Source organism: Neovison vison, chromosome 2 (genome assembly GCF_020171115.1).
Source record: "Neovison vison isolate M4711 chromosome 2, ASM_NN_V1, whole genome shotgun sequence".
In the NCBI taxonomy this organism is placed as follows: domain Eukaryota; kingdom Metazoa; phylum Chordata; class Mammalia; order Carnivora; family Mustelidae; genus Neogale; species Neogale vison.
The window spans coordinates 48,934,539-48,962,202 of NC_058092.1; the positions used below are offsets into that span (position 1 = coordinate 48,934,539).

At 40.9% G+C, this 27,664-nt stretch overlaps 1 protein-coding gene across 1 annotated transcript in view; it reads right to left on the bottom strand.

Annotated features, from left to right (window-relative positions):
- Positions 1-312: 312 nt before the first annotated feature.
- The window catches only part of LOC122900029 (cytochrome P450 2J2), a 36,734-nt gene continuing 9,382 nt past the window's right edge, over positions 313-27,664 (bottom strand). The window contains exons 2-9 of the mRNA XM_044238344.1: positions 25,947-26,109; positions 22,874-23,023; positions 22,310-22,470; positions 18,806-18,982; positions 16,666-16,807; positions 13,672-13,859; positions 8,836-8,974; positions 313-2,820 (exon numbers count right to left, since the gene is read on the bottom strand). Coding sequence (XP_044094279.1) covers positions 2,642-2,820; positions 8,836-8,974; positions 13,672-13,859; positions 16,666-16,807; positions 18,806-18,982; positions 22,310-22,470; positions 22,874-23,023; positions 25,947-26,109 — 1,299 coding nt within the window. The 3' untranslated portion in view covers positions 313-2,641. The remainder of the gene's footprint in view (positions 2,821-8,835; positions 8,975-13,671; positions 13,860-16,665; positions 16,808-18,805; positions 18,983-22,309; positions 22,471-22,873; positions 23,024-25,946; positions 26,110-27,664) is intronic.

Consider the following 27,664-nt stretch of genomic DNA (forward strand, 5'->3'; position numbering starts at 1 on the left):
GTGTATATATATATACGTATATATATAGAGAGACCCACATGCATATTTGGTATTCACAGTAACTACAAACACAAATATATATGGTCCTCTCAATTAAAGTGCTGATGTATCAGACAGTTGAGGATAACTTATGCTGCATAACCCAAAATCCCAAAATCTTAGTGGCTCAGAACAAAATAGGTTTGTCTTATTGCATGTCCATCATGAATCAGTTGGGACTCTGCATTATGTCTTTGGCACCTGGATGTAAGCTGACAGACCTTTATCTGGGACATTGCTGATCTCGTGGCAGAGAAGAAAGAAACATGTTGAGCTTGTGGAACTTCTGCTATTTTATTGAGCAAGTGACATGGCCATTCTTGGATATATCAAGACGGTTATCCATAACTGTTCCATGGATCCGAGTACCACAAGGAGAGACAACCCAGAGAGGGATAATGGCTCTTTTGATCAGTTTCATAATTTACCAAAGTAGGTATTATTTAATTCTATTTTTCAGATTAGGATACGAGTTGAAGAAAGTAAAGTAGCCTATTTAATTCACAGGCAGAAGTTAATAAATGGTAAAACCTTGAACTGAATTTAGGCATGGCCCGCAGTCCACCCCCTTGAATCTTTAATGTTGTTTTAGGTACCTCAGAGCCCTGTGATCTCTTTGGACCTTTGATGTATTTGGACTAAGAGAGACCTCTGTTCTGACCCTGACTGTTGCAACAGGCATCATCAATGATTCCATGCCAGCCCCTGAAAGTGGCCCTTTGCATTCGACCCTTTATTCTTGCTTAATTTCTTATCTGCTTTAAAGGCAGAGGGAAAAGTTCTTAACTTTTCAGAGCAGAACACACAGCTGATAGTGAATGCACAAAAACACAGTGTGACCCAAATAGTACAAAATACCCATCCAGGGACATCAGCCTATTCTTAAGAAATAAGCATGGGGAAAAGGAATAGGTGGCCCCATTTCAGAAAGCCACCTGGAAAATGGAACAGACACAGTGAGGTAAGAACAAGCCTGCACTCCTCCTACCTTGTTCCTGAAGGACTGTAACAGAAGTTGGCATGAGGACTGAGAAATAGGTCATTGGAATCAGGTGAAAAGGACAGAGGGGTAGTGGCAGAGATCTGATTTGGAGTGATAGGTCTAATCTAGCACCCGCCCATAATGATTCTACCTTATTTTATTAATTCACTATTTTTTGAGTCCTATCATGTTCCAGGCACTGTTCTTGAAAAAGACAGATACTATTCCTGCCCTCAAGGAATATATTAGTTAGCTACTGCTGAGTAACAGTGCATCTGAAAACACAGTGGCTTAAAACAATAACCATTTAACTCCTAAAGCTCTGGGTGGAAGTTTAGGCTGGGTTCGGCTGGGCAATTCTTGTCTCAGCTGGGATCATTCATGCGTCTGCATTCAGCTGCTGGATATGCTTGGGTCCAGCTCATCTCAGATGGTCTCAGCAGAGCTCTGGGGGTCAGCCAGCTGTCACCTAGGGATGCAACAGCAATGACTGGACTGTGTTTCTCATCCTCCATCGGGTTACACGGGTTTGTTGAAATGGTGGTAGTAGAGTTCCAGAGGAGCAGGCAGAAGCACACAAGGTTTCCAACTTGGGGAAAAAGACCTCCCATATGGTTTAGTCCAGTTTGGCAGGTGTTTTTGTGTTTGTTTGGATTGGGGTTTGACGTCAAATTCCATGGACCATCAGTGTTACTTGACCTTCAATTTTCTTCCCATTGTCTTCCCTCAGCAACTACATGCAGAATGAGCAAGATTCTGGCATTTCTGGTTCCCTACTATAAAATACTGTATCAGGGCTCTGTTGAGTTTAGGCTGGTAATATTTGACCATTCAAAAGCTGACCATCTGTTTGCCAGAAAAGTTCACACCCACCCCATAGTTAAACCCTTGAGGAAAGATGCCTGATAGAGGAATTGAGGCAAACAGATACACTTAAGGATGGAAGATAAATTCCACATTGTTTCCCAAACATGTTCCCCACATTTAATTGGTAGTGGTCACACTCTACTTGGTCCTGATTCCAAAGCCAGTGTAGTATTCCCTTAAGTAAACTACAGAAACTGCTTCCTTGTAGAAATGTGCATATAAATAGGGAGTACTAGCTGCCTGGCTGACTTCCCAGAGGGCCATTCTAGGGTGAGAGCAAGGTAAAGCTTGGATAGTGCCACCAAGTGTGACAGCGTTTGAGGGCAGCCTCTGGCTGCCCCAGGGTCCAAATTCTAACTCTTATCAAACATTTGGCACCACTGTGACCTGAGTCACCTCTACAGGCTAGAAGCAAATCCATGTCTAAAGAAGCAAGCAGGAAAAAGGCAGATTTCAGCTCTAATTTTTCTGATAAGCTGTATGGTTTCCAAATCACTCAAAGTCCATTCCTTTAGAGGAAGAATCATTATCTGCTTTTCATCTCCTGGATGAAAAGGTATATCATTCACAACATAACAGATCTGCTCAAGGCTCCATCAGAGAAAACAGCAAGGCTGGGATTTGGATTGTGCTTCCTCTTGAGTTCAATCATGTTCCATTTCATCACCTCCCTTCTGAGTAGGTGCCAGTGCCTTCAAAGACACCACACTTTTTGCTTTCCTTTCTCCTCTCCCTGCCCGACGACTTCAGACATCAGGACCGAGGGACTGCACAGAGTCGGTGGTTGACTGGGGAGATGGTGATGCCTGTTCTGTACTTTAAGCTCAGCTTCTCATCATTGGGGGCCCTGAAGGTAAATTTTTGCACAAGGGAGGTGAAGAAAATAAACAGCTCAGACTTGGCCAGCTGTTCTCCAAGGCATACCCGCTTTCCTGAAAGGCAAAAGCATAAGACAAGTCATCTTTCCATCTGGTGTGGGTGCCCATCCGGGACTGATATCTCCTACTTGTTGCAAAACCTAAGCAGAAGAAGGGGCTGGTAGGCCCCAGAGCTTTATGTACAGAGGCTCATTTAATCTGACAACCGTCCAGGCCAAAGTGTAAGTCTGGACTCAAAAACTCCCAATGCTTTCAGGGGTCAGGCAGCTGCCCCACAGGGTGAAGGCACAGGGTGTAGGACAAAAGAGGAGGGAGGCCTGGGTTGACCTCAAAAGTGGAACTGTTAGCTGAAAGGCTTTTCAAAAATCAGTTAGCAAACAACATTAGCAGACAGCAAAACAAAAAACTCTGTGTTGATTAATTTTTTCATTCCTTAAGACTGTAGAAAACTATAAGCCAATAAATTTCAGAGCAGAGTTTCTAAAATGCAAGATGTCTTTCCCTTATGTCGTGTTTTCTTCCCTCATGACTGTGGGTCTCGTGGCCATGGATGGCCCTCTACATTGGAGTTTTCTCGGGCTCTTTCCTTGAATAGTCCTTAAACATAGCAGTCCTTCTCCAGTGGGGATTTTGCTTCTAACGGGGGGGCGGGGGTGTCCCTTGCCGAATCCCTTGGCCCACAGCTGGCACCATTTCACTCCTTGTTATGTGAGGGAGGAACTGGAGGCAGAGGGAGATCCAGTTCAACTCCTTGCGCCTTCTAGCCACGTGATTTGGACATCGGGGGGAGTGTGTGTGTGTGTTTACAATGGGAACCTTATTTTAGGGGCACCTGGGTGGTTCAGTCAGTTAAGTGTCTGACTCCTGATTTCAGCTCAGATCATAATCTCAGGGTCATGAGATCAAACCCAGTATTGGGCTTAAGATTCTCTTTCTCTCCCTCTGTCCTCTACTCCTTAAACAAAACAAAACAAAACAAAACAAAACAAAACAAATAAACCCACACACTAAAAATGGGAACCTTATTTTATATGTTGTGTGGGCTACACACTAAATCCAAATAGATCAAAGAATTTAATAACTTACATTGAAAAACAAAGTAGGTTAACACATCACCTAGATAATAATAAACATTCTAGCTATAAAATAGCTTAGCATTAACTTCCTCTGGTTAATTCTCAAAAAATGGAAGAATACAATTTAAAAGACTACCTTTATTTTTTATATTTTATTTTTTTTTATATTATGTTAGTCACCATACAGTACATCATTAGTTTTTGATGGAGTGTTCCATGATTCATTGTTTGCAAATAACACCCAGTGGTCCATGGTATATGTACCCTCCTTAATGCCTATCACAAGACTACCTCTCAATAAAAACATTTTGGATGGTGGGATTACTAAAATAGCTTTCTGCATATTACAGTTCTTTACTGTGATACTTTCCATAGCATGCCTTTTATTCTGAAACACTTTTGAAGTACAGAAAACTTTCAAGAATAATACAAAGAACTTGTTTCTTCTGAGTTATTTATTTGAAAGTGCCTTGTCTACATTACCTATGAAATCTTTAGTATGGATTTCCTAAAATCGAGGACATTTTCTGACATAACTACAGTATAACCACAAATTCAGGCAAACATTGACACATTGCTATCATTTTGCCCCGGAGATCCCCAATCAGATTTTGCTATTTGTTCCAATAATGCCCTTTATTGGAAAAGGACCAGTTGAGTATCAACTGTTGCATTTGGCTGTCATGCAAGTGACAACTCAGCTGCCATGTCTGACATTTTTTTTCTTACTGAGCTTTTCACTTTAATTCCGTGCAGTATTGTATTAGTTTCAGATGTACAGCATAGTGATTCAACAGTTCTACACATTGCTCAGTGCTCATCATGGCAAGTCGCTCCTTAATCCCCATCACCTATTTCAGGCAACCCCCCACCTCCCTCCCCTCTGGTAACCATGAATTCTCTATAGTTGAGTCTGATTCTTGGTTTGTGTCTCTCGCTTCTTTTTTTCCATTTCCTCATTTGTTTCTTAAATCCCACATATGAATGAAATCATGTGGTATATGTCTTTCTCTGACTAACTTATTTCGTTTAGCATAATACCCTCTAATGCCATCCATATTGTTGCAAATGGTAAGAGTCCATTCTTTTTTATGGCTGAATGCTATTCGTGTGTGTGTGTGTGTGTGTGTGTGTGTGTGTGTATCCACACCAGGTCTATATGACTGGCTTTTTTGAAGACAACAAACAGATTACTTGGTGAATGCCTCTCATGTTTCCTCATGATTAGATTCAGGTCGTGAGGTCATGCATTTCTGATAGGAGTAACACCAAAGTGAGGCTGTGTTCTCATTTTCTTCTATTGGGTGGTACACAGTTTTGATTTGTCCCGTTATTGGTGGTGTTAGCTTTGGTCACTCGATTAAGGTGGTGTCTACCAAATTTTCCCCTGTAAAATGATTATATTTCTCTTTGTAACTAGTAAATACTTTAAGACTATGTTAATGAGCCATTCCTCACTGACCTTTCATCCACTAGCTTCCATTGCTATCTCTTGGCTAAATTATTTATTACTCTGATGGTTGCCAAGTCATGAGCTTTAAAATTCCATCATTCCTTCCACATCTATTAGCTAGAATTCTACTAAAGGAAATTCTTTCACTCATACCCACTTTTCTACCCATTTATTTATATCAGTATGAGTTCAGAGATTCCTATTTTTATTCAAAGTGTTATAATTTGTTATCACTATTTGTTTTGATGCTCAAGGTATTCCAGATTTGGCTATTAGCTGCCCATTCAAGCTGGTATTTCCTTAACTTTTGGGGCACAACAGTGTGTTTCAGGCTCATCTTACACTTTCCCTTTCCCACCCTAGAATAAGCCATCTTTCTAGAAGTCCAAATTCCTTTTAGTGGATAGTGATATCTAGAAACCAAGATCTGGGCACTGGCATGCTTGCTGATACCAGGGTTGTGCTGTCTCAGTGCACATCAGAGGCTAGAGCTGGGGAATCTGTATGTCTGCACTGCGAGTATATATTTAAATATATGTATATGTATCCATGCTTACATCTATATTTATTTCTATATCTGCCTACCTACCTACCAGAAATCTGAGTTCCTATCGATAAGCTCTGGTTCCAACTCAACACCACAGAGTTCATTCTGTCTTCTCTCTTTCCCTATTTGTAACTTCCTCCCATTATTACCAATAGGTTTACTTTTTGGATCTGTATCCCTTGTATACGACCCATCACCACCACAGCCACCCTGCGCAGACCCCACCTCATCCCACTTGTGCTCGGACCCCCACTCTAGGGTCCTCTTCCTTGCAGCAACCTCCTGCAGCTTCACTACTGCCATCTCTCTTGTGTGTGTGTGTGTGATAACTTACTTTCTCCCTCAGTAATACATATTCACCACAGACTTCTTTTTCAAATGCATGAAAAAGAAAGGCATAAAGAAGATGATAAAAGATGTAGAAGATGGTTATAATCCCGTAATCCTTACAAGAGCCCTTGTTAACATTCTGACATATTTCCTCATGGTCCTTATGGGGATCCCCCTAGAAACTATAACTATAACTATATATAACTATAACTTGTATAATTCTCTGTAGTTAATTCTCTGTGCTGCATGTGCTACTTTGTATTTTCCCATGTAATCAAATACTCTTGAAAACACATTAATGTATGCATGCCTCCATTTTGTCCTTTGCCTAGAAGGGGCCGTTGAGGAAATAAAATTAGGTAACACCTGCAGAAGTGTTGAGTAAATGTAAACGTGCATTATTTGGGGCCTGTGTTTCCTACCAGCATGTGTCTCATTCATCTCTGTTCCCTCTGTCTTTCTCTCTTTACCCATCACACGTAGCATGATGAGCAAATTTGTTAAAATGGTACCTAGGCAGCTGTCCTGTGAGTACTAAGATTCTCCTAGAAGAATCCATTCATGATGACAAAACCAGACCCAGATAGTCAGAAACCAGTAGTAACCAGCTGTGGGTAGTGAGCAAACTCATCTCACAGAGCTAAATTTTTCCCCCTTGTCACATCCATGAAATAATCTCTCCTCGAACTGTATCATGTGGCCAGCTGGGCAACGGTACTAAGAAGAGGACAAGCAGGAGTTTTCAAAGCATGAAAATGAGGACTGCTTGCTTTCAAAGCTTCCGCCCGGATCACAGGAAACTGGCATCTCCTTGGTACTCCCACCACCTGGCTGTCACCAACTAACAAGGTCGATTACTTCACTGGTAAAATGAGAGAGATGACCTAGGTGTTTTGGGAAAAGTTCTTCCTAACCTCATCCTCTATGACCAAACGATCTTATTTGAAAAATAAGGAACCAAACTCTTGCCTTTCCTGAAGCTGCCTGCTGCCATGTCAGATCAACCTGGAAGGACTTCAGTGAGGAAAAGAAAATAGGAATTTGCCAAAATAGCTTCACAATATTCCCTCGTTATGTACAAGTAGTAATTTCACACATGATCTTTCCCAAGAAAAAAGAAGGGACCGTCCATATCTCTCTTAGGGATGCTCTCTCCAGAAAGTGCTAGACCAAGAAGCAGGAAAAGCAACTGTGTGCCAAAGATGGGAGTGGGGTGGGAAAGAAAAAAAACAGTGTGCTGACATTTTCTTAACTCGTTGGATTTTTTAGATTTCTGTTTCTTCTGTTCAGCTAACTCACATTCTGTCATCCCTCCTGTGGGAATCCCCAAATTGTTTGCCTTCTTTGAATTTCATTCTCCTCCATCACAGGGATAAAACTGACTGCAAACTGGCTCTAATTCCCCTCTTCTCCATGTACTCACATGATCTGTAATGTGACTTCATACCCTTTCCCACCAAAAATTATAGTTTTTTCCACTCCCTTAGGTGGGACTGAGTTTATGACTTGCACTGGCCAACAGAATGCCGTGGAAGCGACAGAATGTTGGTCCCCAGCCTGAGCCTTAAGAGACAATTTATGCTTCCATTCTCTCTCTCAGGATCTTAACACCAACATGTAAACAAACCAGGCTAGCTGCTACAGAATGAGAGGTAATGTGGAAAGCTTTGTTGTTTCAGCTGTGGTCATCCTAGATCAGCTGTTCAGCCAGCTGACCTCCTAAACACACAAACAAACTCAGCTAAGACCCAGCAGAGCTACCTCGCTGAACTATAGACTTGTAAGCAATAATACAGTTTTAATAACTTATTGTCTTAAGCCACAGAGTTTGTGGACTGTTACACATGCGTATGCTAACTGATAGGTGTGGGATGAATTCTTAATCAAAGTGGAAGGGCCTTTAAGTGGGACGATGAGTTAGATTCCAGTTGTGGTGAAGAGAACAGTAGACCAGAAGTATAAAACCTTGAGTCTTGAGCCCCTGTTCTGCCAATTTCTGGGGCACGGGATCTTGGATAAGAAACCTCTCCCTTATTCTTCATTTCCTCATATTAAGAATGGAAATACAGCTCACTTTCCTGTCTTAATTATTAATAACTGGGTTGCTGCAAAGATTAAGTGAGATCATGTGCTTGCAAATGAAGTCTGTAATTAAGAGGGTATGATAAATTCTCAATAGCAGGGCACCAGTGAGGCAAGAATAATTATAATCCTTGAAATTTACAGCTGGGACTTGGTACTGAAATACAAACTTTGAAGCTACTGTAGACAGAAGACTGGAAGATATTCTTACATCTCATAGCAGCTTTCCTATTAGGGAGGACTTGTCCAATGTGGGCAAAGATGACATAAATGAGGTGAAGTAAGACAAAGAAGATCTAATCAGAATCCGTCCAGATACACTCAGGGTGGTGTGCCCCTTGAGCTTCAGGTCATACCACTTGGGTTCAAATTCCAGTTCCTCCCCTTGGAAGCCTTGGTGTCATCAGCAAAATGACAGTGGACCACACATTCAATTTCTATTTATTTTTAAGTCAATGATAAGCAGACTATCGTGTATTCCATTAGTGAGGGCTCTGTGTAACGTGTAGCAGGGAGAAGAGGAGGGGGAGGGCTAAGAGAGGGACTCTAGATGCAGACACTCCTATTTGTTTATAACTCACCTACTGAGAATGGCAGAAAGGTCTCCCTTTTCTTAAACTGTCCATTCTCCAGAAAATGCTCCGGATTGAACGTGTCGGGGGTGGCCCATTCTGCAGGGTCCCTGTGCAGTGCAGTCAGATTGGTCAGGATCGTGGTGCCCTGGAGAAGGCAGCAAAGACTCAGGCAAGGCTTGACCCACACAACACACCTACTCAGAAGAGTAGCAGTCCCCTGACTCCCACACCAGGGGCTGATCACACCCCACCCCACGGACTCCCTCCCCCTCCCCAACTCACTGTCTTTCGAGCCCAGTCCCTCTCCCACTCACCCTGGCCCCTGCTCTTTGTGATGGGACAGCTTAAAGTGATGGGCTTGCGGGGCATTTGACCAGGGAAGTGTAGATTCTATTGTCTGCAGAAGGGATCTTCCTACAGGGACATATCCATCAACAAGAGAATAACACACAGCTGGCTAGTCAGTACTGTCACATGAAAATCACCCAGCCGCTCAGGGAAGTGACAACTGCGGCAGCTCTATCCAGGTAAAAGATATCTCCTTCATCTCATTTTCTCCCATTCTCTTCCCTCCAGGGTCTGGTACACTCCATAGGAGGTTGAATAATAGAATCAGGTACGTCGGTGAAAGGAACCACTATCCATTCAGGTACATAGCAAGAAACCCAGGAGTCTTCCATATTGCCTTCATTTCCCTTTTTTTGCCTTCATCCAATCCTTCAGTGAGGATGCTCAATTTTTCTTTAAATGTCTCTTGATTCTGTCGCCTCCATTCTATGCCCACCCCTGCCTCTTACCCTGGGATACCAGCTGCCTTGCTTATACCCCTGCAGGAGCTATCCACCTATGCCCATAACCTCTCCCCTTTTGATCTGCTCCACACTCTAAAAGCAGAGTGAGCTTTGAACAGAATTTAGTGATGCCACACCCATCCACACACCCACATCTTGAATACCTTTCAGTAGCTTCCCACCACCCTTAGCTGAGAGACCCAACTGCTGACCACCCCCCACCCCCCCACCGTTTGGACCGCTCTCCTTCTACCTGCGCTCACACTACAGAGGCCTCCTTTCAGTTTCTCAAAAATGCTATGTTCCTACTCACTTCCAGGGCCTTTTACAAGCTCTTCACCTTGCCTGGAATTCCTTTTTTCTTTATCACTGAGCTAACACTCAATCATCCTTTAATCCTCAGCTCAAACACTTCCCTTTGGAAGCCCTCTACTCCTAGTTCCAGCTGGCCTGTATCTTTATGGAAACCAGCGAGTTCTCCCAGCCGAGCATTTATCATGGTTTGTAAGTATATACTTGCATGATTACTTTATTCAGAGATGTTTTCCTACATGGGGGCCTTTTAGATGCTTAATGGACATTTATTAAATTACTAAAGAAATAATGGCTATTTTGAGCATTTTCTAAACACTACATGAATGATCTCATTTTATCTCCACCTCTGGAGTAGTTTTAAAGTTGTACGGATAAGTCAGTCAAAGCTCTATGAGACATGAAGTGACATGCCCAGAGTCATGCAGTGGAAGGAGGTAGAGCCATGATTTGTTCAAGGTCTAGTTTATGTCAAAGCCATGGCTCCATACCTCTATAAGATACAGTCAGTGAGATTTCTCAGTTACCATGGTCTTTATTAAAGCTGATATTAAAAATCAGTGGTAGAACGACTCTGTTGAGCTAAACAAATTGCTAGAAAAATGCAAACAGCACCTGTGAAATAACTTAGACCTCAGCCTTCACCCATAAGATGGCAATCAGTAAGAAAACAGTGAATGGAAACAGCTGTAGGAATAGGTATAGGAATGGGTAAGCGCCTCCGGTTCTGTCCCCAGGTAAGACACATGCAGAGGGACCTAGACAAATTGGAATGGATCCACAGAAGCTGATCAAGACCTTAAGTAAAGGAACTCTTATGTGCAGTGTGCAGAGAGGACACCAGGGGGCCGAGCTGTCGCGGAGATCTTAAGACTGGTGGGCAGCTTGAGAACAAAGTTTCCTTTGTGAGGAAATTGAATCAGTAATCAAAAATCTCCCCACAAACAAGAGTCAAGGACTGGATGGTTTCCCAGGGGAATTCTACCAAACTTTTAAAAAAGAATTAATACCTATTCTTCTGAAACTGTCTCAAAAGAAAAGAAATAGGAGGAAAACTTCCAAACTCATTCTGTGAGGCCAGCATTACCTTGATCCCCAAACCAGACAAAGATAATAATAAAAAAGAACTATAGACCAATATCACCGATGAACATGGATGCAAAAATTCTCACTAAGTTGCTAGTAATAGGATCCAACAGTACATTAAAAGGATTATTCACCACGACCAATTGGGATTTATTCCTGGGCTGCAAGGTTGGTTCAACATCGGCAAATCAATCAATGTGATACGATACATTAATAAGAGAAAGAACGAGAACCATATGATCCTCTCAATAGATGCAGGAAAAAAAAAATTTGACAAAGTACAGCATCCTATCTTGATAAAAACTCTCTGCCATGTAGGGATAGAGGGAACATAATATCATAAAAGCCACATATGAAAAACCCACAGCAAATATCAACCTCAAGAGGGAGAAACTGAGAGCTTTTCCTCCAAGATCAGGAACATGGCAGGGATGTCCACTCTTACGACTATTGTTTAAAATGTACTGGAAGTCCCACCATCAGCACCAGACAACAAAAAGAAAGAAAATGCATCCAAATCAGCAAAGAAGAAGTCAAACTTTCACTCTTCGCCTATGACTTGATAACTCTATGTAGAAAACCCAAACAACTCCACCCCAAAATTGCTAGAACTGATCATGGGGATTCAGCAAAGTCACAGGATATAAAATCAAAGCATAGAAGTCAGTTGCATTTCTATACACTAACAGTGAGACAGAAGAAAGAGAAATTAAGGATCCCATTTGCAATTGCACCAAAAACCATAACTTCCCTAGGAACAAGTCTAACCAAAGTGGTAAAAAATCTGTACTCTGAATACTATAGAACACTTATGAAAGAAACCGTGGAGGACATAAAGAAATGGAAAAACATTCATGCTCATGGATTAGAACGAATATTGTTAAAATGTCTATGCTACCCAAAGCAATCTACAGATTCAGTGCAATACCTATCAAAATGCCATCAGCGTTTTTCACTGAGCTGGAACAAACAATCCTAAAATTTGCATGGAACCAGAAAAGACCCCAAATAGCCAGAGGAATATTGAAAAAGAAAACCAAACCTTAGGGCATCACAATGCCAGCCTTGAAGGTCTATTACAAAGCTGTCATCATCAAGACAGCATGGTACTGGCACAAAAACAGATGCTTAGATCAATGGAACAGAACAAAGAACCCAGAAATGGTCCTTCAATGACTCTGTGGTCAACTAATCTTCAACAAAGCAGGAAAGAATATCCAATGGAAAAAGTACAGTCTCTTCAACAAATGTGCTGGGAAAATTAGACAGCCGCATGTAGAGGAATGAAACTGGACCATTTTCTTACATCATACAGAAAGATAAACTCAAAATGGATGAAAGACCTCAATGTGAGACAGGAACCCATCAAAATCCCAGAGGAGAACATAGGCAGTTACCTCTCTGACCTTGGCGGCAGCAGCTTCTTGCTAGACACATCTCCAAAGGCAAGAAAAACAAAAGCAAAAATGCTTTATGGGGACTTTACCAAGATCAAAAGATTTGCACAGCAAAGAAAACAGTCAACAAAACTGAAAGGCAACCTGTGGAATGGGAAAAGATATTTGCAAATGTCTTATTAGATAAAGGGCTAGTATCTAAAATCTACAAAGAATTTATCAAACTCAACAGTCAAAGAACAAATAATCCAATCAAGAGATGCACAGAAGATCTGAACAGACCTTTCTCCAAAGAAGACATATAAATGGCCAACAGACACATGAAAAAATGTTCAACATTACTGGGCATCAGGGAAATACAGATTAAAACCACAATGAGATACAACCTCACACCAGTCAGAGTGGCTAAAATGAATAACTCAGGAAACCAGATGTTGGTGAGGATACAGAGAAAGGGGAACCCTCCTACACTGTTGGTGGGAATGCAGGCTGGTGCAGCCACTCTGGAAAACAGTATGAAAATTCCTCAAAAAGCTGAAAATAGAGCTACCCGACAACCCAGCAATTGTACGACCTGCTGTTTATCCAAAGGATACAAACCTAGTGATTTGAAAGGGCACATACACCCCAATGTTTATAGCAACAATGTCCACAATAGCCAAAATATGGAAAGAGCCCAGATGTCAACAGATGAGTGGATAAAGGTGTGGTATATATAAACAATGGAATATTAGCTATCAAAAAGAATGGCATTTTGCCATTTGCAGCAACGTGGATGGAACTAGATGGTGTAAATGGTCTCAAATGTCCCTTCATTCTTCAATATTCTATAACCCCATGATTATGAGGCAGAATTTTCCACGTCTGGCAGGGCCCTAGAAACTCCCGCCTGGCAAAGCAAAGGGCCCCACGACAAAGTCTGACCAAGAATTGCTGCTTGTTGTATCCGCACAAAGATCCATAATGCACATCACACGGTTAAAAAACAAAAAACTGAGACATCCCACAGCAAAGAAAAGCCAGTCTTTGCCTAATCATACTTGACCATGGAATCCTCCTTCCCCTCCGTAATACCTGTTAATGTCTAGTTGAATTAACGTTCCAAAGACCACACATAGGGAAAAAAGCCAGTATTATTCAGGTGTAACACAGCACTCTTCACATGTAAACGATTCCCTAGGACAAGGGTATGGGTCACAGTTTCTACCATTTAAAAAGATGGGCTTGAGGATCTGAGGCCGGGAGTCCCTGGTTACCTTGGGCAGGTAGTATCCAGCAAGCGTGGTATCACCTGTCACTTCCCTGGGCACGTTCAGGGGGATGATGTTTGCCATTCTCTGCACCTCGTGGATGACAGCGTTGGTGTAGGGCATGGCCTCTCGAGTGGCTAAGCTCGGCAGCTGTGACTGACCAATCACCCTGTCGATCTCAGCTTGGACTTTTTCTGGAAAAGAAAGTTCTATTATTCTATTATTCCACAACCTTTCTTAAGCCTGATTAAGCTGAAGAACGAAATAATCAGGATTAAAATGACTAAAAAAAAAAAAAAAGAAAGACAAAAGGCTAAAACTATAGCAGGCATTATAGACTCTGGTTTTTCAGGAGATATTTCAGAGTGAAAAGTGGGCCTAGATTTAGATATATCTGGTTGCAAAGTCTTGCTCTGCAGCATTACTGCTGCAAGTTACTTGAACTCTTTGAGCTTCTGTTTTCTCTTCTTAGTGAGGATGATCTACATTCCTCTTAAGGAGATCTTGAGATTTACATGAACTAGTTTAGGTGAGCACCCAGCAAGTCAAAGAAAATGATAACCGTACCCCAATATACCTTTTTCCACTCTTTTTTTTCTTTTCTACAATAGTAGAGATTTTAGCAGGACTCCTGGTTGCCCAGCTATAGACTACATTTCCCAGATTCCCTTGTGACTAAGTGTGACCACATGACTATGTTCTGGTCGACAGACTCTGTGTAAAAGGGATGTTTTTTTTTTTCAATTTATTTATTTTCAGAAAAACAGTATTCATTATTTTTTTACCACACCCAGTGCTCCATGCAAGCCGTGCCCTCTATAATACCCACCACCTGGTACCCCAACCTCCCACCCCCCAAAAGGGATGTTTAATACTTAAAACATATCCTTAAAGGAAGAGTATGCATTTCCTTCTTCCCTTCTTCCCTACCTCTTCGAGGAAAGGCAGCCCTTTAGGTGAGCCATCTTTGAGAGTGCAGACAAGGGCATCATTCTAGATACAACAGAGCAATATGTTGGGAGGACCTTAGAGCCCAGAAGGCTCTGCAGTGTCCAGCTCAGGCTTTTTTACTTTAGAGAGATATAGATAAAGTGAATTTCTTTCTCACTGGCCATTTAAAACATTTTTAAACTTGTGGTAAAACATATGTGACATAAAATTTACCGTATTAACCATATTTGAGCATACAGCTTAAAGATTTTATATATATATATATATATACACTCATATGTGTGTATATATATACTATATATAAATATATAAATATAAAATATATAAAATATATAAAAATATATAAAATATACACATATAATATATATTATATATATAATATATATATGTATATGTATACATATATATATATATATATAAAATCACACTGTGCAACCAATCTCCAGAATTTTTATCTGGAAAAACTGAAACTGTACATCCATTAAACAACAACTTCTCATTTTCTCCTATCCTGAAGCCCTTGGAAACCACCATTCTACTTTCTGTTTCTATGTATTTGGCTACTCTAGAAACCTCATGTAAATGGAACTATCAGTATATGTCTTTTTGTTACTGTATTCTTTAACTTAGCATAATGTCCTGATGTTTCATCCCTGTTAGAGCATGTGTCAGAATTTCCTTCCTGTTTAAGACTGAATAGTTTTGTTTATCTAGTCTTCCATTGATGGACACTTGGGTTGCTTCTGTCTTTTAGTTGTGGTGAATAAAGTTGCTATGAAGATGGGTATAAACATCCATCATTTTAAGCTATTGTTATTTTAGAGACCTTATTACAGAAGCCAAATCTATAACCTAATGAGGTAGCTTTTCAACTTTTTGGAAAATATAATTCATAGTTCTAAAAGCATTTTACATCATGACTAAAGGCACATAAACACAAATATACACACATGTAAAACATACTTCTATGTATAATTATGGAAAGAAATAGTTTCATGAACAAACTTATCCTTACTACATGGCAAGTACTCTGATCTTTTCTATTCTATTTTTATTTTAGGAAAAAATGTTGGTCTTGGTCTACTAAATTGATTTTATATCCCATTAACAAACTGTTACCCACAGTTTGAAAAACTGTATCCTAATATCCCGTCTCTCATATGCTCAAACTCTTCTGGGTCCTAGAGGGAAAAAAAAAAAAAAAAAAAAAAAAAAAGATTGCAACCATCACTGCTTTGAATGGACAACAGTCTTTGGGGAAGATACATGAATAATGTGCAATCAGCACAGCAGTGGAGGCATATTATGGCATCTCTAGAGGAAGAAAATAATCCTAATAATACTAAAGTCATCTTTAAAGGAAGTAGTTTCCTTCAAGCATGAGGGAACATCTTAGAGGCGGTTGTATTTGAGCAGATTTCTTCAAGCGCCATCTGGTGATTTGCCATATAGAGAAATTGGGGAACTACATAAGTGGTAAAGGGAAGAGCAGTCCTGATGGCAGAGGCATAAATAAGGACAGTGCAAAACAACAACAACAACAACAACAAAAACCCCAAACCTCAAAACCAAAACAAAACAAAAACGAAAAAACAACCATGTAATTTAGTGAGACCACCATGCAGGGTGGGCGGAGCTGAAGCTGTACAGACAGAATGAGGCACATCAGAGGGCGTGATGTGCCAGACTAAGGAGTTTGAACATTATCCCTAGGGAAACAGAATACATTACTTACAAGGACGGAAGGCTATAACCAGATTTCATGTAAGGATGTCGTCTTTTCCTGGAACTCACCACAATGTCAATTGACTCCACTGACTCCCCTCTAGACTCTGGGTTTCCTGAGGGCAGGGACTTTGTTATATTGCTATGATGTGAACCCACCCGAATCCAACAGAAAAACTGAAGACGGTACCTGTTTTCAAGCATCACCTCATGATTGTCCTAGCTTTTCATTCTACCATGCTATCTTCTAGCCCCAGCTAGGGGGCAGTATGCTCCAGGAGGTACCATTCTGTCTGGGCCCAGGGACACTCCTGACATGCTCACCTTGGATTTCTGGGTTGAGGGCCAAGTAAAGCAGACCCCAGCGCAGTGTTGTTGAAGTTGTCTCGGTTCCAGCGAAGAAGAGGTCCAGGGTGCTATAGATGAGATTTTCTTCATGGAAACTTGATGTAGCATTGTCCCTGTTCTAGAAAGCACAATGTTTATTGGTTTATTCAGTTGGTTCCTGGTTGCTACAATACACAGGGGCTTCACCCTAGGGTGAGAACATGAAAGAAAAGATCCCTTTTGGCCAGCTCAAGAGGTAGAGGCTTATTATGCAATATCACTAGCATCCTCCTGCCCCAAGTGCTGGAAGCTTTTGTTGGCTTTGGTGGATGAAAATGAAGATAACTTTTTCGTTTATGCTTATAATTTGGGAGAATCTATTAGTACAGTGGAAAGAGAAACAGCTTAATAGAAAGACCTGGATTCCAATATTAGCTATATCGTTGTGAACTATCTGCATGACCCTGGGGCAAGTCACTAATTCTCTCTGCACCTCAGTTTCCTGTTTCAAAAAAGAGTAATGAAATACACATGCCCTTTAAGATGGCATTATGAATTACATGAGATATAAAGAGCATGTAACAAATATTCAACACATGCTTGTACTGATACCAGGAAGAATAAACTGAACTCCTCTTATGTAAAACAATTCTCATATTTCCCTGTTAATCTCTTCCTTTCTAGGTGAAGCCAAGAAAGGTTGATTCCATCAACCTCACAGCCCTCCATCATCTTTGTCCCCTTCCCCTGGAAGCTTCAATTTGTCAACAGACCTCTCAATGTGTGGCTCCATACCTGCAAAACATATAGAAAGGAAAGTCTCCTCCTCTGTGGAGAGATCAGTGCTTCTACTAATGTTATCCAATATAGTGAAATAAAAGAGGAGGTGGATAGAAATCCACCAATCTATCAACCCCAAGAGGAGGCTCAACTAAGCTAATGAGTGAAAGATTATGACACTGATGCCTGGATGTTCGTTGACCACAGGGTTTACTGTGCTGAAGGCAGTCCCCTCAGTGTGGCTTTTCCCTGCATCTTTCCTATAATATTGGAAAGTGGATGGTAGGAAGATCAGGGAGGAAGGCAAAAGTCCCACCCGGGCCCTGAGCTTGAACTCTGGCATCCAGCTTAGCTCTTCTTGTGTTCTGCGCTGGGGGCTAAGGGAAGGGGCAGTCAACTGGGCACAGGTCCAGCTAAAAATGAAAGAGTCCTTTGAAGATTATTTGTTAGTTTTCCTTTTATATATAGCTCCTTCAGATATGGGCAAAGCATGGAGAACAGAAAATGAACAGGTAGTGTTTGGGCATCTTCAAGGCCTCAAACCAAATATTGTTCAGCCCCTATCTTTATTTCTACTTACCTTGTCAATCCTGAGTAAATGCTGCTCTTATACGCTATGAAAGGCTGCCTCTATATTGACTGCCCTGTGGTAAATTAAGTAATGACCCACAGAGGTATCCATATCCTAATCTCTGAAACCTGTAGATGTTACCTTATATGGCAAAAGGGACTTTGTGGTTATGATTAAGATTCTTTTTTTTTTTTTTAAAGATTTTATTTATTCATTTGACAGAGAAAGAGAGATCACAAGTAGGCAGAGAGGGAGAAGCAGACTTCCTGCTGAGAGGAGAGTCTGATGCGGGACTCGATCCCACCACCCTGAGATCATGACCTGAGCTGAAGACAAAGACTTAATCCACTGAGCCACCCAGGTGCCCCATAAGTTAAGATTCTTGATGCAGGACGATTATTATGGATAATTCAGAGTAATTACAAGAGTCTTTATAAGAAAGAGGCAAGGGGGTCATAAAGATAAGATATAAGAATGATAGCAGAGAAGAGGCTACATACTGGCTTTGAAGATAGACAAAGTGGCTATAAATCAAGGCAGCCTCTAGAAGGAAAAGTCAAGGAAACAGATTCTTTCTTAGAGCCTCCGGAAGGAACCAGCCCTGCCAACACCTTGATTCTAGCCCAGTGAAACTGCTTTCAGATTTTTGACCTCCAGAACTGAAAAAGAATAGATCTGTGTTGTTCAGAAACCCCAGGTTTGTGGTAATTTGTTATAGCAGCAATGGGAGACTAGTATACCCCCATTTGCTCTTTAAGAACAAAGAAACAAGTTTGGTTCCCTCACCTTTTCTATTTCCTTGAGGTAAGCGTCAATAAAATCTCTTGGTTCAGCAGGATTCCAGTCTCTCCTGTGGGTTTCAGTCATATGAGCAATGAACAATTTCAGTTTCTCCCAGTTGCTAAAGAGTGTTTGATGAGGTCCAGGAAGAAAATTCATAATCCATGGAAAGAGATTGTAGAGCTAATTGAGAAAAACAAAACACTCATAGAGACAATCTAATGTCCATTTTTTAAGGCAAAATAATTGATCATCTCTGTCATTTATTTGCTCTTAAAATTTGGGTCGCCTTAACTCTTCTCTCTCATTCTCTTCTCACCTGCTGGCAAAGCATTTCAGCACTCCATCCGAAGTGTATCCACATCTCGCTGCCCCAGCCATACTGTCCCCTAGTACAAATCACCAGCATTTCTTACGTGGGTGCTGTGACAGCCTCCATCAGCTTCACCGATTCCATTCTTTTTTTTTTTTCCAATTTATTTATTTTCAGAAAAACAGTATTCATTATTTTTTCACCACACCCAGTGCTCCATGCAAGCTGTGCCCTCTATAATACCCACCACCTGGTACCCCAACCTCCCACCCCCCTGCCACTTCAAACCCCTCAGATTGTTTTTCAGAGTCCATAGTCTCTCATGGTTCATCTCCCCTTCCAATTTACCCAAAAGCACATACCCTCCCCAATGTCCATAACCCTACCCCCCTTCTCCCAACCCCCCTCCCCCCAGCAACCCACAGTTTGTTTCGTGAGATTAAGAGTCACTTATGGTTTCTCTCCCTCCCTATCCCATCTTGTTTCATGGATTCTTCTCCTACCCACTTAAGCCCCATGTTGCATCACCACTTCCTCATATCAGGGAGATCATATGATAGTTGTCTTTCTCTGCTTGACTTATTTCGCTAAGCATGATACGCTCTAGTTCCATCCATGTTGTCGCAAATGGCAAGATTTCATTTCTTTTGATGGCTGCATAGTATTCCATTGTGTATATATACCACATCTTCTTGATCCATTCATCTGTTGATGGACATCTAGGTTCTTTCCCACCGATTCCATTCTTAACCCACTCCCCACAGAGCTCCCAGAGGCATCATTTAATAGTTCAATCAGATCATTTTCCTCCTTGGCTCTCAATCCTCAAGTGACTTTCCATGACTCTACATCATTCTCCTGACATAGGCTCTGCATGCACCAGCCAACCCCTCCTTGCTCACACACACACACACACACACACACACACACACACACCCGTCTCCCTCTTTGCTATCGCTCCCTGCCATCCTACTCTCTCTTACCCACTCCAGTGTAGCACTGCTGGCCTCTATGATGACATCAAGGATGTTCTTGTTTGGGCCTTTGCATTTGCTATTCCTTCCAGCTAGAACGCTCTTCCTCTGAAATCTGTAGAACTCTAGCCCCTCATTTCATTAAAGTGCTGCTCCAAATATCACCACCCTGGAGGGGTCTTAAAACCTAATGATCCTATAAGAACCCCTGCCACCCTCTCTCCATTCCCTTATCCTGTTTTATTCTCCTTCATGGTAATTATCACTAATATGTGTGTGTGTGTAAGATACATATATGTGTTTCATGTGTATGTATTTGCCTGCCCTGCTATGACATAAGCTCCATGTAGGTAAGACATTTTACTGAAAGAAAGCACTTTTAAAAATATTTTCTCTAATAATATCTGGTAGAAAGGAGCAAGACAAAATGGAAAGTCACCTAGACTTAAAATGAGACAGATATAGGTCCGTTAGCTCTGCTGCTTTTTAACTATAATATTTTGGTGGTGGGATGATACAATTCATTGATCCTTAGTTTAAATAGCTGCCAGTGGGGCCCTGGGATTATTCTGGTGGCTGGATGACACGAGATCCATATAGCACCTAGCACAAAACCATGGGCCACTATCTGGATTTACTTACACATTCCCATGTCTGCTTGTATACACCATGATGCATCATTTCATTTTTAAAGGGTTTTTTCTTTTTTTTTAAAATTAACATATAAAGTTTATATTTGTCCATCAAGATGCCTGGCCTATTTTGAGACTCCAAGAAATAATTAATAACCTTACCCTACTGCCCCTTCTTACCCTCTCAGGAATTACTTTTCCTTGGGGAACATCATCTGGGTACCCACTGAACTCTTATGACTTTCTGTCTTAATAGGACTGGAGAACATGGAATTATTGAACTAGGACTGCTGTGATTAGAAATGAGAACAAGGAATTCAAAATAGCTTTGACAATAATAATAGCTCACATTCATTGCATACTTCAAATGTGTCAGGAATCACGCTAACTGCTAACTGCTAACTGCTAAAAGCTAACTGCTTTATTGGTTTTGAAGCGATGGGTCCATAAAGCTCCAGGCAAAGATGTTTGTCAGGAATAAATAAAAATAAATCCACTTTTAGATACTAGAGAGGTGGCCTTAACAGGGCCACTTCCCATAGAAGTGTCTTCCAAATCCAGGAAAGTGGTTGAGAGACCAAGAAGCTGAGCAGTTTCTGACAGACTCACAGACTCACAGACCCAGAGGGACAAAATGGAGAGCAGGGTCCGCCAAGGAAAGGGTGATGTTTGAACCCCAAAGGTCTATAGCCTATGGAATGAGAAGATTGATAATGTCAAGTGTGGATGGGCAGGTAAGTAGTGTAACTGCTTTGAAACCTTTAGACATCTTTTACGTCCAGGTATAAATTCAAGAGAAATGAGTGGGCATGTCCACATGAACAAGGGTACAAGAATGTTCACAGCAGCTATTCATAACATCCCCAAACTGGAAACAACCCAAATGTTCATCAATAGAGAATAGAGCAAGAAACAGTGGCATATTCATACCATGAAATACTATTCAGAATTTTAAAAAGAAAAGAGCAACTGACACAGATAATCTGCAAACAATCTGCTGAGGAAGAAGCCAAGCACAGAAGAGTACTTCTGGGGCCAGCAGAGTGGCTGGGTTAGGGAGGGACATGGAGGGGCGGGACCCAAAGGCAGTGGCAATATCCTGCTTTTAGATAAAATGACATGGATGTATAGGTATATAACATGGACATTTTATTCTTTGCATGCATGTTAGAAATGTTCTTTGTATATAGTCAATATTCAATAATATTATCAAAAAGCACTAAAGTCAACAGATTGATTTCAAATAAGTTTGAGGGCGCCTGGGTGGCTCAGTGGGTTAAAGCCTCTGCCTTCGGCTCAGGTCATGATCCCAGGGTCCTGGGATCGAGCCCCGCATCAGGCTCTCTGCTCAGCAGGGAGCCTGCTTCCTCCTCTCTCTCTGCCCGCCTCTCTGCCTACCTGTGATCTCTCTCTCTGTCAAATAAATAAAATCTTAAAAAAAAAAAAAGAGTTCAAATAAGTTTGAGTTGAAGTCAATTATAAAAGGTGATAACTTTAGCTTAAACAAAAAGATGATATTTAGTTGGAACCCATCTGTGTCTGACATCAGCTCCAGTATTCTTGTCCAAGATGCAGAAAGAGAACCCCTTACCTGGCATCTCATTGATGCCTCTAGACACGTGACCTCATCCAGCAACCTCAGCAATTCCTGAAACTGTTCATCCTCATACTCAAAGCGCTTCCCAAAGGTGATGGAGCAAATAATATTGGAAACTGCATTGTTCATCTTGAAGTGAGGGTTGAAAGGCTGTCCTGGAGGTGGAAGAAGAGATGAATCCTTTGATTCGCTTGTTTCTGTTTTCTACTGAGAGTCTGCTCTTCATGACATTTAACATAATGAGTATAGATTTGCCTGGGAGGCTCTGACCACAGCCCCCTACATAGGGTCTGACATACAGCGAGAACTCAGTCAATACCTGGGAAGTCATACTAATGACCAGCATTTAAAATCAGTAATGTGTTTAATACCAGTCTTCTTGTGCGTGACCCTAGAGCTCCGTGAAGGCAGGTTCATGATTGGTTGGTCAGTGTAATATTCTCAGTGCCTAGCATGGTGCTGTGCACAAGGTAGGTACTTAGGCACTTAGTAAGTATCTGTTCAGTGAGTGAATGAATGAGTCACAATCTCCTGCATCTGTCCTGGGAAACAACTCACCATTCTCTTCTTCTATTGCCTGGATGAGGTAATGGGCTTCCTCCTGAATGCGTTCCTCTATGCTTTTTCTTCCTAGACCAAAGTTTCTTAGTGTCGCCAGGGTAAACCTTCTTTGCTCCTTCCATGTTTGGCCATTGGACATGATCAATCCTGGGAAAAAAAAAAGCCAACATTATGATATTCTTATTCTGTTATGTAAATATATGGCAAATGGTATGGGACTACGTATTGGTGGGAAGACAAAGGGCATTAAGCCACTTGAAAACTATTCAGGGAAATAATCCCAAACTAGTGGATATAGTAGCTAGCCTCATTGCTGCTAATGCAGAGACCTGAGTGTTTTTACTGCACTATGTAAGTTAGCATTTATCAGAAACTTTATGAGATGGGTATAACCCTTACTTTGCAGGGTCACAATAACCAGCTGAAGAGGCATTTCAGGTCTGCTGGATTCCAAAGTCCATGCTTTGATTACTGGTCACATAAATATACTGAAATATTTGTTTTATGCTACATACTAAGAATGCACTCATGGATAAGATAAAATACACACTCATAAGGAGGCAAGGTTTTCAAGAACATCTTATCTAAACTGGACCTTGAAAGATAAGGAATGACTCAAGAAAGCAAGGAAGAGTGACTATTCCATGCAGAAAGAATAGCACACGAAAAGATAAAGGAAAAAAAATCTTGTTATATTCAAAAATTCATTTGTTTTACAACACAGATAAGGCCACCCTCCTTTCTTTTCTTCACCTCCAGAGAATACTCCAACTCCTCTGAGTGCCTGACTTTGGCCTCCACAATCTGCATGAGATAGCCATCTTTGTCAAATCCAGGGAAACTTTTCAACCTTACTTTTCTTGACCTTTCAGCAGTATGAGGGACTTTTCCCCTGAAGCCTTCCCTTCCAGTGGTGCTCAGGGCAGCACACCCTACAGATTTTCCTCCTTTCCATATCTATTGCTAGCTCATCCTCTTCTATCAAATTTTGAAATGATGGAGTTCTTCAAGATAAGCTATAAAGCCTCTTCTCTTCTTCCCCAAAACCCCATGCCTGGGAAATCTCATCAACTCCTAAATTTTTAAATAGCATCTATTGGGGCGCCTGGGTGGCTCAGTGGGTTAAAGCCTCTGCCTTTGGCTCGGGTCACGGTCCCAGCATCCTGGGATCAAGCCCCGCATCTGGCTCTCTGCTCTGTGGGGAGCCTGCTTCCTCCTCTCTCTCTGCCTGTCTCTCTGCCTATTTGTGATCTCTGTCTGTCAAAAAAATCTTTAAAAAAAAATTTTTTTTTTAATTTTAAATAGCATCTATTGTTAGTGAATATTTATTCCTGTCCCTGAGCTCCAAACACATACACCACTGTTTGACTGGCTTAGACTACATAAACGCCTTTCAAACTCAGCATATCCATGATTAGATTCATGATGTTCTCCATGCAACTCCACACCCAAGCTAAACATCTGTCCTACTCCAAATATTCCTCCTCTCTATTGTCTACCCACTTGGTGTCTGCATCACCTCATTCAGCTTTCGATCGCCACTTAGGTCATCATATCTTACTGGATTTACCCCTCTGAATACCTTAAATTCGTGAATCTTCACTGCTACTAACCTGGTCTAATCTACTCTATTGTCATTTATTGCCATCTCCCTAGTCTACACTGCAACCTTTTCTAACCTAAAATGCTACCATAGTCTCTTGCTCCCTGTATGCCATTTTCTACAGGGCAAACTACATAAGATTTTAAAATGTACAACATAAATATGGTGATTCCTTCATCTACTTAAAACCAAGAATTTCCATTTTTATTAGCATAAAACCCAACACACTTAACAAGAACTTGTGTGAACAATTCCTGGCCAAGCTCAAGAGGTCCCTATTCCTTCCGTTATCTCCATTTAATCCCTGCACTTGCCACACTGGCTACCTTTTACTTCCTCAAGTTCACTGATCTTCTTCCCACCTCAAGAACTTTTTCTATTCTAGTCTATATGCCTGATTGCCTCTTCATTTTGTTAACTTGATTATCATTTCTCTACATTAGCTTTCCTTGAATCCAAGGACTAGGTTAGATGCTACTAATAAATGCATCCTGTACATATCTTAATAAGACTGATGCTTTAAGTTATGAGAGCTAATTGATGCGGTCTTTCTGAATAGAATGTAAGTTACCTAAGGACACAGATTTTATCTGCACTATTCACTGTTGTGTTGGTAGTGCCTGTAGGTAGTGCCTGGTAGTGTTGGAAGATTAACTATATCAAAAAGGAATTGGGAAGCAACTGAAAGAAATGGTGCTTTGGTAGAGTAATAGATTTGAGTTATCCATTTAGATTTTTAAATGTTTTGCATTTATTATTTTTTAAAATGAATTTTCTAAAAAATAATTACTGAAAGTAACTTAAGAAATAACACAAAAACTTGAATATATATATATATATATAGCCAATAAAGAAACTGAAAAAACATTTAATTTATTTTCTATTTTGGGGGGGTTTACAGAGATTTTATTCATTCATTCATTCATTTATTATGTTCAGTTAGCCAACATACAGTAGTGTTTATATCTATTAACGACAATTTTAAGTATTCTTGCCAAAGTGTACTTTGGCACAGAATGGAAGGTTTAAGATGCTGTAACAGCCCTAACAAGAAAGCACTGAACTAGAGGCAAGAAGAGGGACTTACATAAGCAGCAGAAGGAAGCAGAGCTGCATCGATTTGCCTAGGGGAAGAGATTGGAGCAGGAAGCAGAAAGAGATAACGAAAATGCATTGCCTCTTTTTCTGCCATCACTGAGTAATGCAATTACTTGTTCATCAGTGTTTCCAGAGTGAGTTCAGGCAGGAGACCCAGCTTCTTCTAAATCCCTGACAGAACCTGCCAGGTTCTCTAAGAGGTGCCTTCAGTAGAGAATTGTGGGCATCCAGCATCCAGCTTTCTTTAATTTCCAAAATTTTATAATGGGCCTGCTCCATGAGAGTGTTGGAGAATTATAGCCACAGAGCCATCTTTAACAGATCATAGACTATCGAACACAGCCATCTTACATTGGTTAAGAAACTTACCTTTGCTCTTAAAGATACGTCTTCGGACAGGAGTCACAGGGCGGTTCACAAAGATTTGGTTCTGGTCGACAAGGACTTCTTTGATCAAGGGCAATCCAGTTACGACAACTACAGGTAAGTCACCAAGCTGCATGCTAAAAATGTTTCCATATTTCTTCACAAGCTGAAAAATAGTCACAACTGAATATGTACATGTCTGTGTGACCGGGAATGGAGGGGGTTTGTGTAGCTGGGGAAGATCTTGTACTGAGGAGGGTCTGTGTGTACCTTGGCATGATGGGAACATTTCATCTCTGTTTCCCTTTCCCCTCCTCTCTACTAGAGTTGGATTGAATCCACTATAGGATGCGGATGTTCTTTATAAATATTTATTCATATATTCAACCTATACAACTTGAGTGAGCATCCACTACTCTCCTAAGAACAAAGCATGAAGATGTAATAAAACAAACAAACAGGGCTTTATAAAAAGGATTTCTTGACTAATTTAGAATACCCAGAAAAGATGTTTTTGGAACTGCTAAAAATCTCAGGTTAAGCTGAAAGACTTCTAATGAACAATGTGCTTATACAGCCTAGAATCTCAGCTTGTACTGGGCCTGGACACAGGGCCCCATTAGCATTTACTGAAAGGAACTCTTCCAGAGTTTCGGCTCTACCAGCTCTCTGCCCATGTATATTTCTAGTCCAAAATAACTGGAGCAGAAACTTTCACAGCATAGTCAACTGTGTAATCATAGGTCAAATGACCTCCCAGAACCCTCTTATCCACTATGGTGGTGTCTAAAGAGAGAGTGGGAGGAAGAGAACGGAAGAGTGTGTGGTGTGTCACAAGTATGCACAAAATATGCAGGTATGTGCAAGTGAGCTGGATGAGAGTGAATGGCTACTAATCAAGGTATTTCCTGACTTGTTCCTACAAGAGATGACTCTCAGTAGACCCTACCCCTGCCTCTCGTTCTCACGTGCACTGTGCCCATAATCTTGCTGATCACTTTACAGGAGGTAAATGTGTAACACGCTGGGCACCTGAGAACGTTGTAGTGTAGAGCATGCTGCCCAATGTACAACAATCACCAAGTCACTACACAAACAAGAGAGCAAGAGAACAAAAGAGGTTAAAAATATGACTCAGGAGGCTAAAATAGGCTTAATATCAGAAAGGAAGATAGAAAAGAGAAAAGAATTCACACAGGAATTATAAAAGGTGAACGAAAGTAATAGGAGACAGGAAACTTAAGACAAATGGTCAAAATTCCAAATGTGGGATTAAGTACTTATGTAATAAGGTGGAACAAAATAAATTTTTAGAATGAAGAAAAATTAGAAGGGAGGGTTAGTGAGATAACAGCTTGAACCGTGATACCCACGAGGCAGACAACTGGGAGAGATTCTACTTCTTCTAAGTCCTTAAACTCAAAAACCCACAGAACAAAGACACAAAGGAAAATAAAAAGAGTAAAAGTGTAGCAATTCTCATTTCCCAGGCAGAACAGAAGGTTGACTCCTTCCAGATATGACCTGCCCTGAGCAGTGTGTGTGTGTGTGCATGCACACGTGTGTGCACACGCACATGTGTGCACAAATGCACATACCATCCTAATAGACAAAACAATGCATGCTGTTTCTATATGTTAATAAGGTTTAACACCTTTTCCCCAATATATGCATTATTTTTTAAAAAGATTGTTTATCTCTTCTAACCATTTTTTAATTGG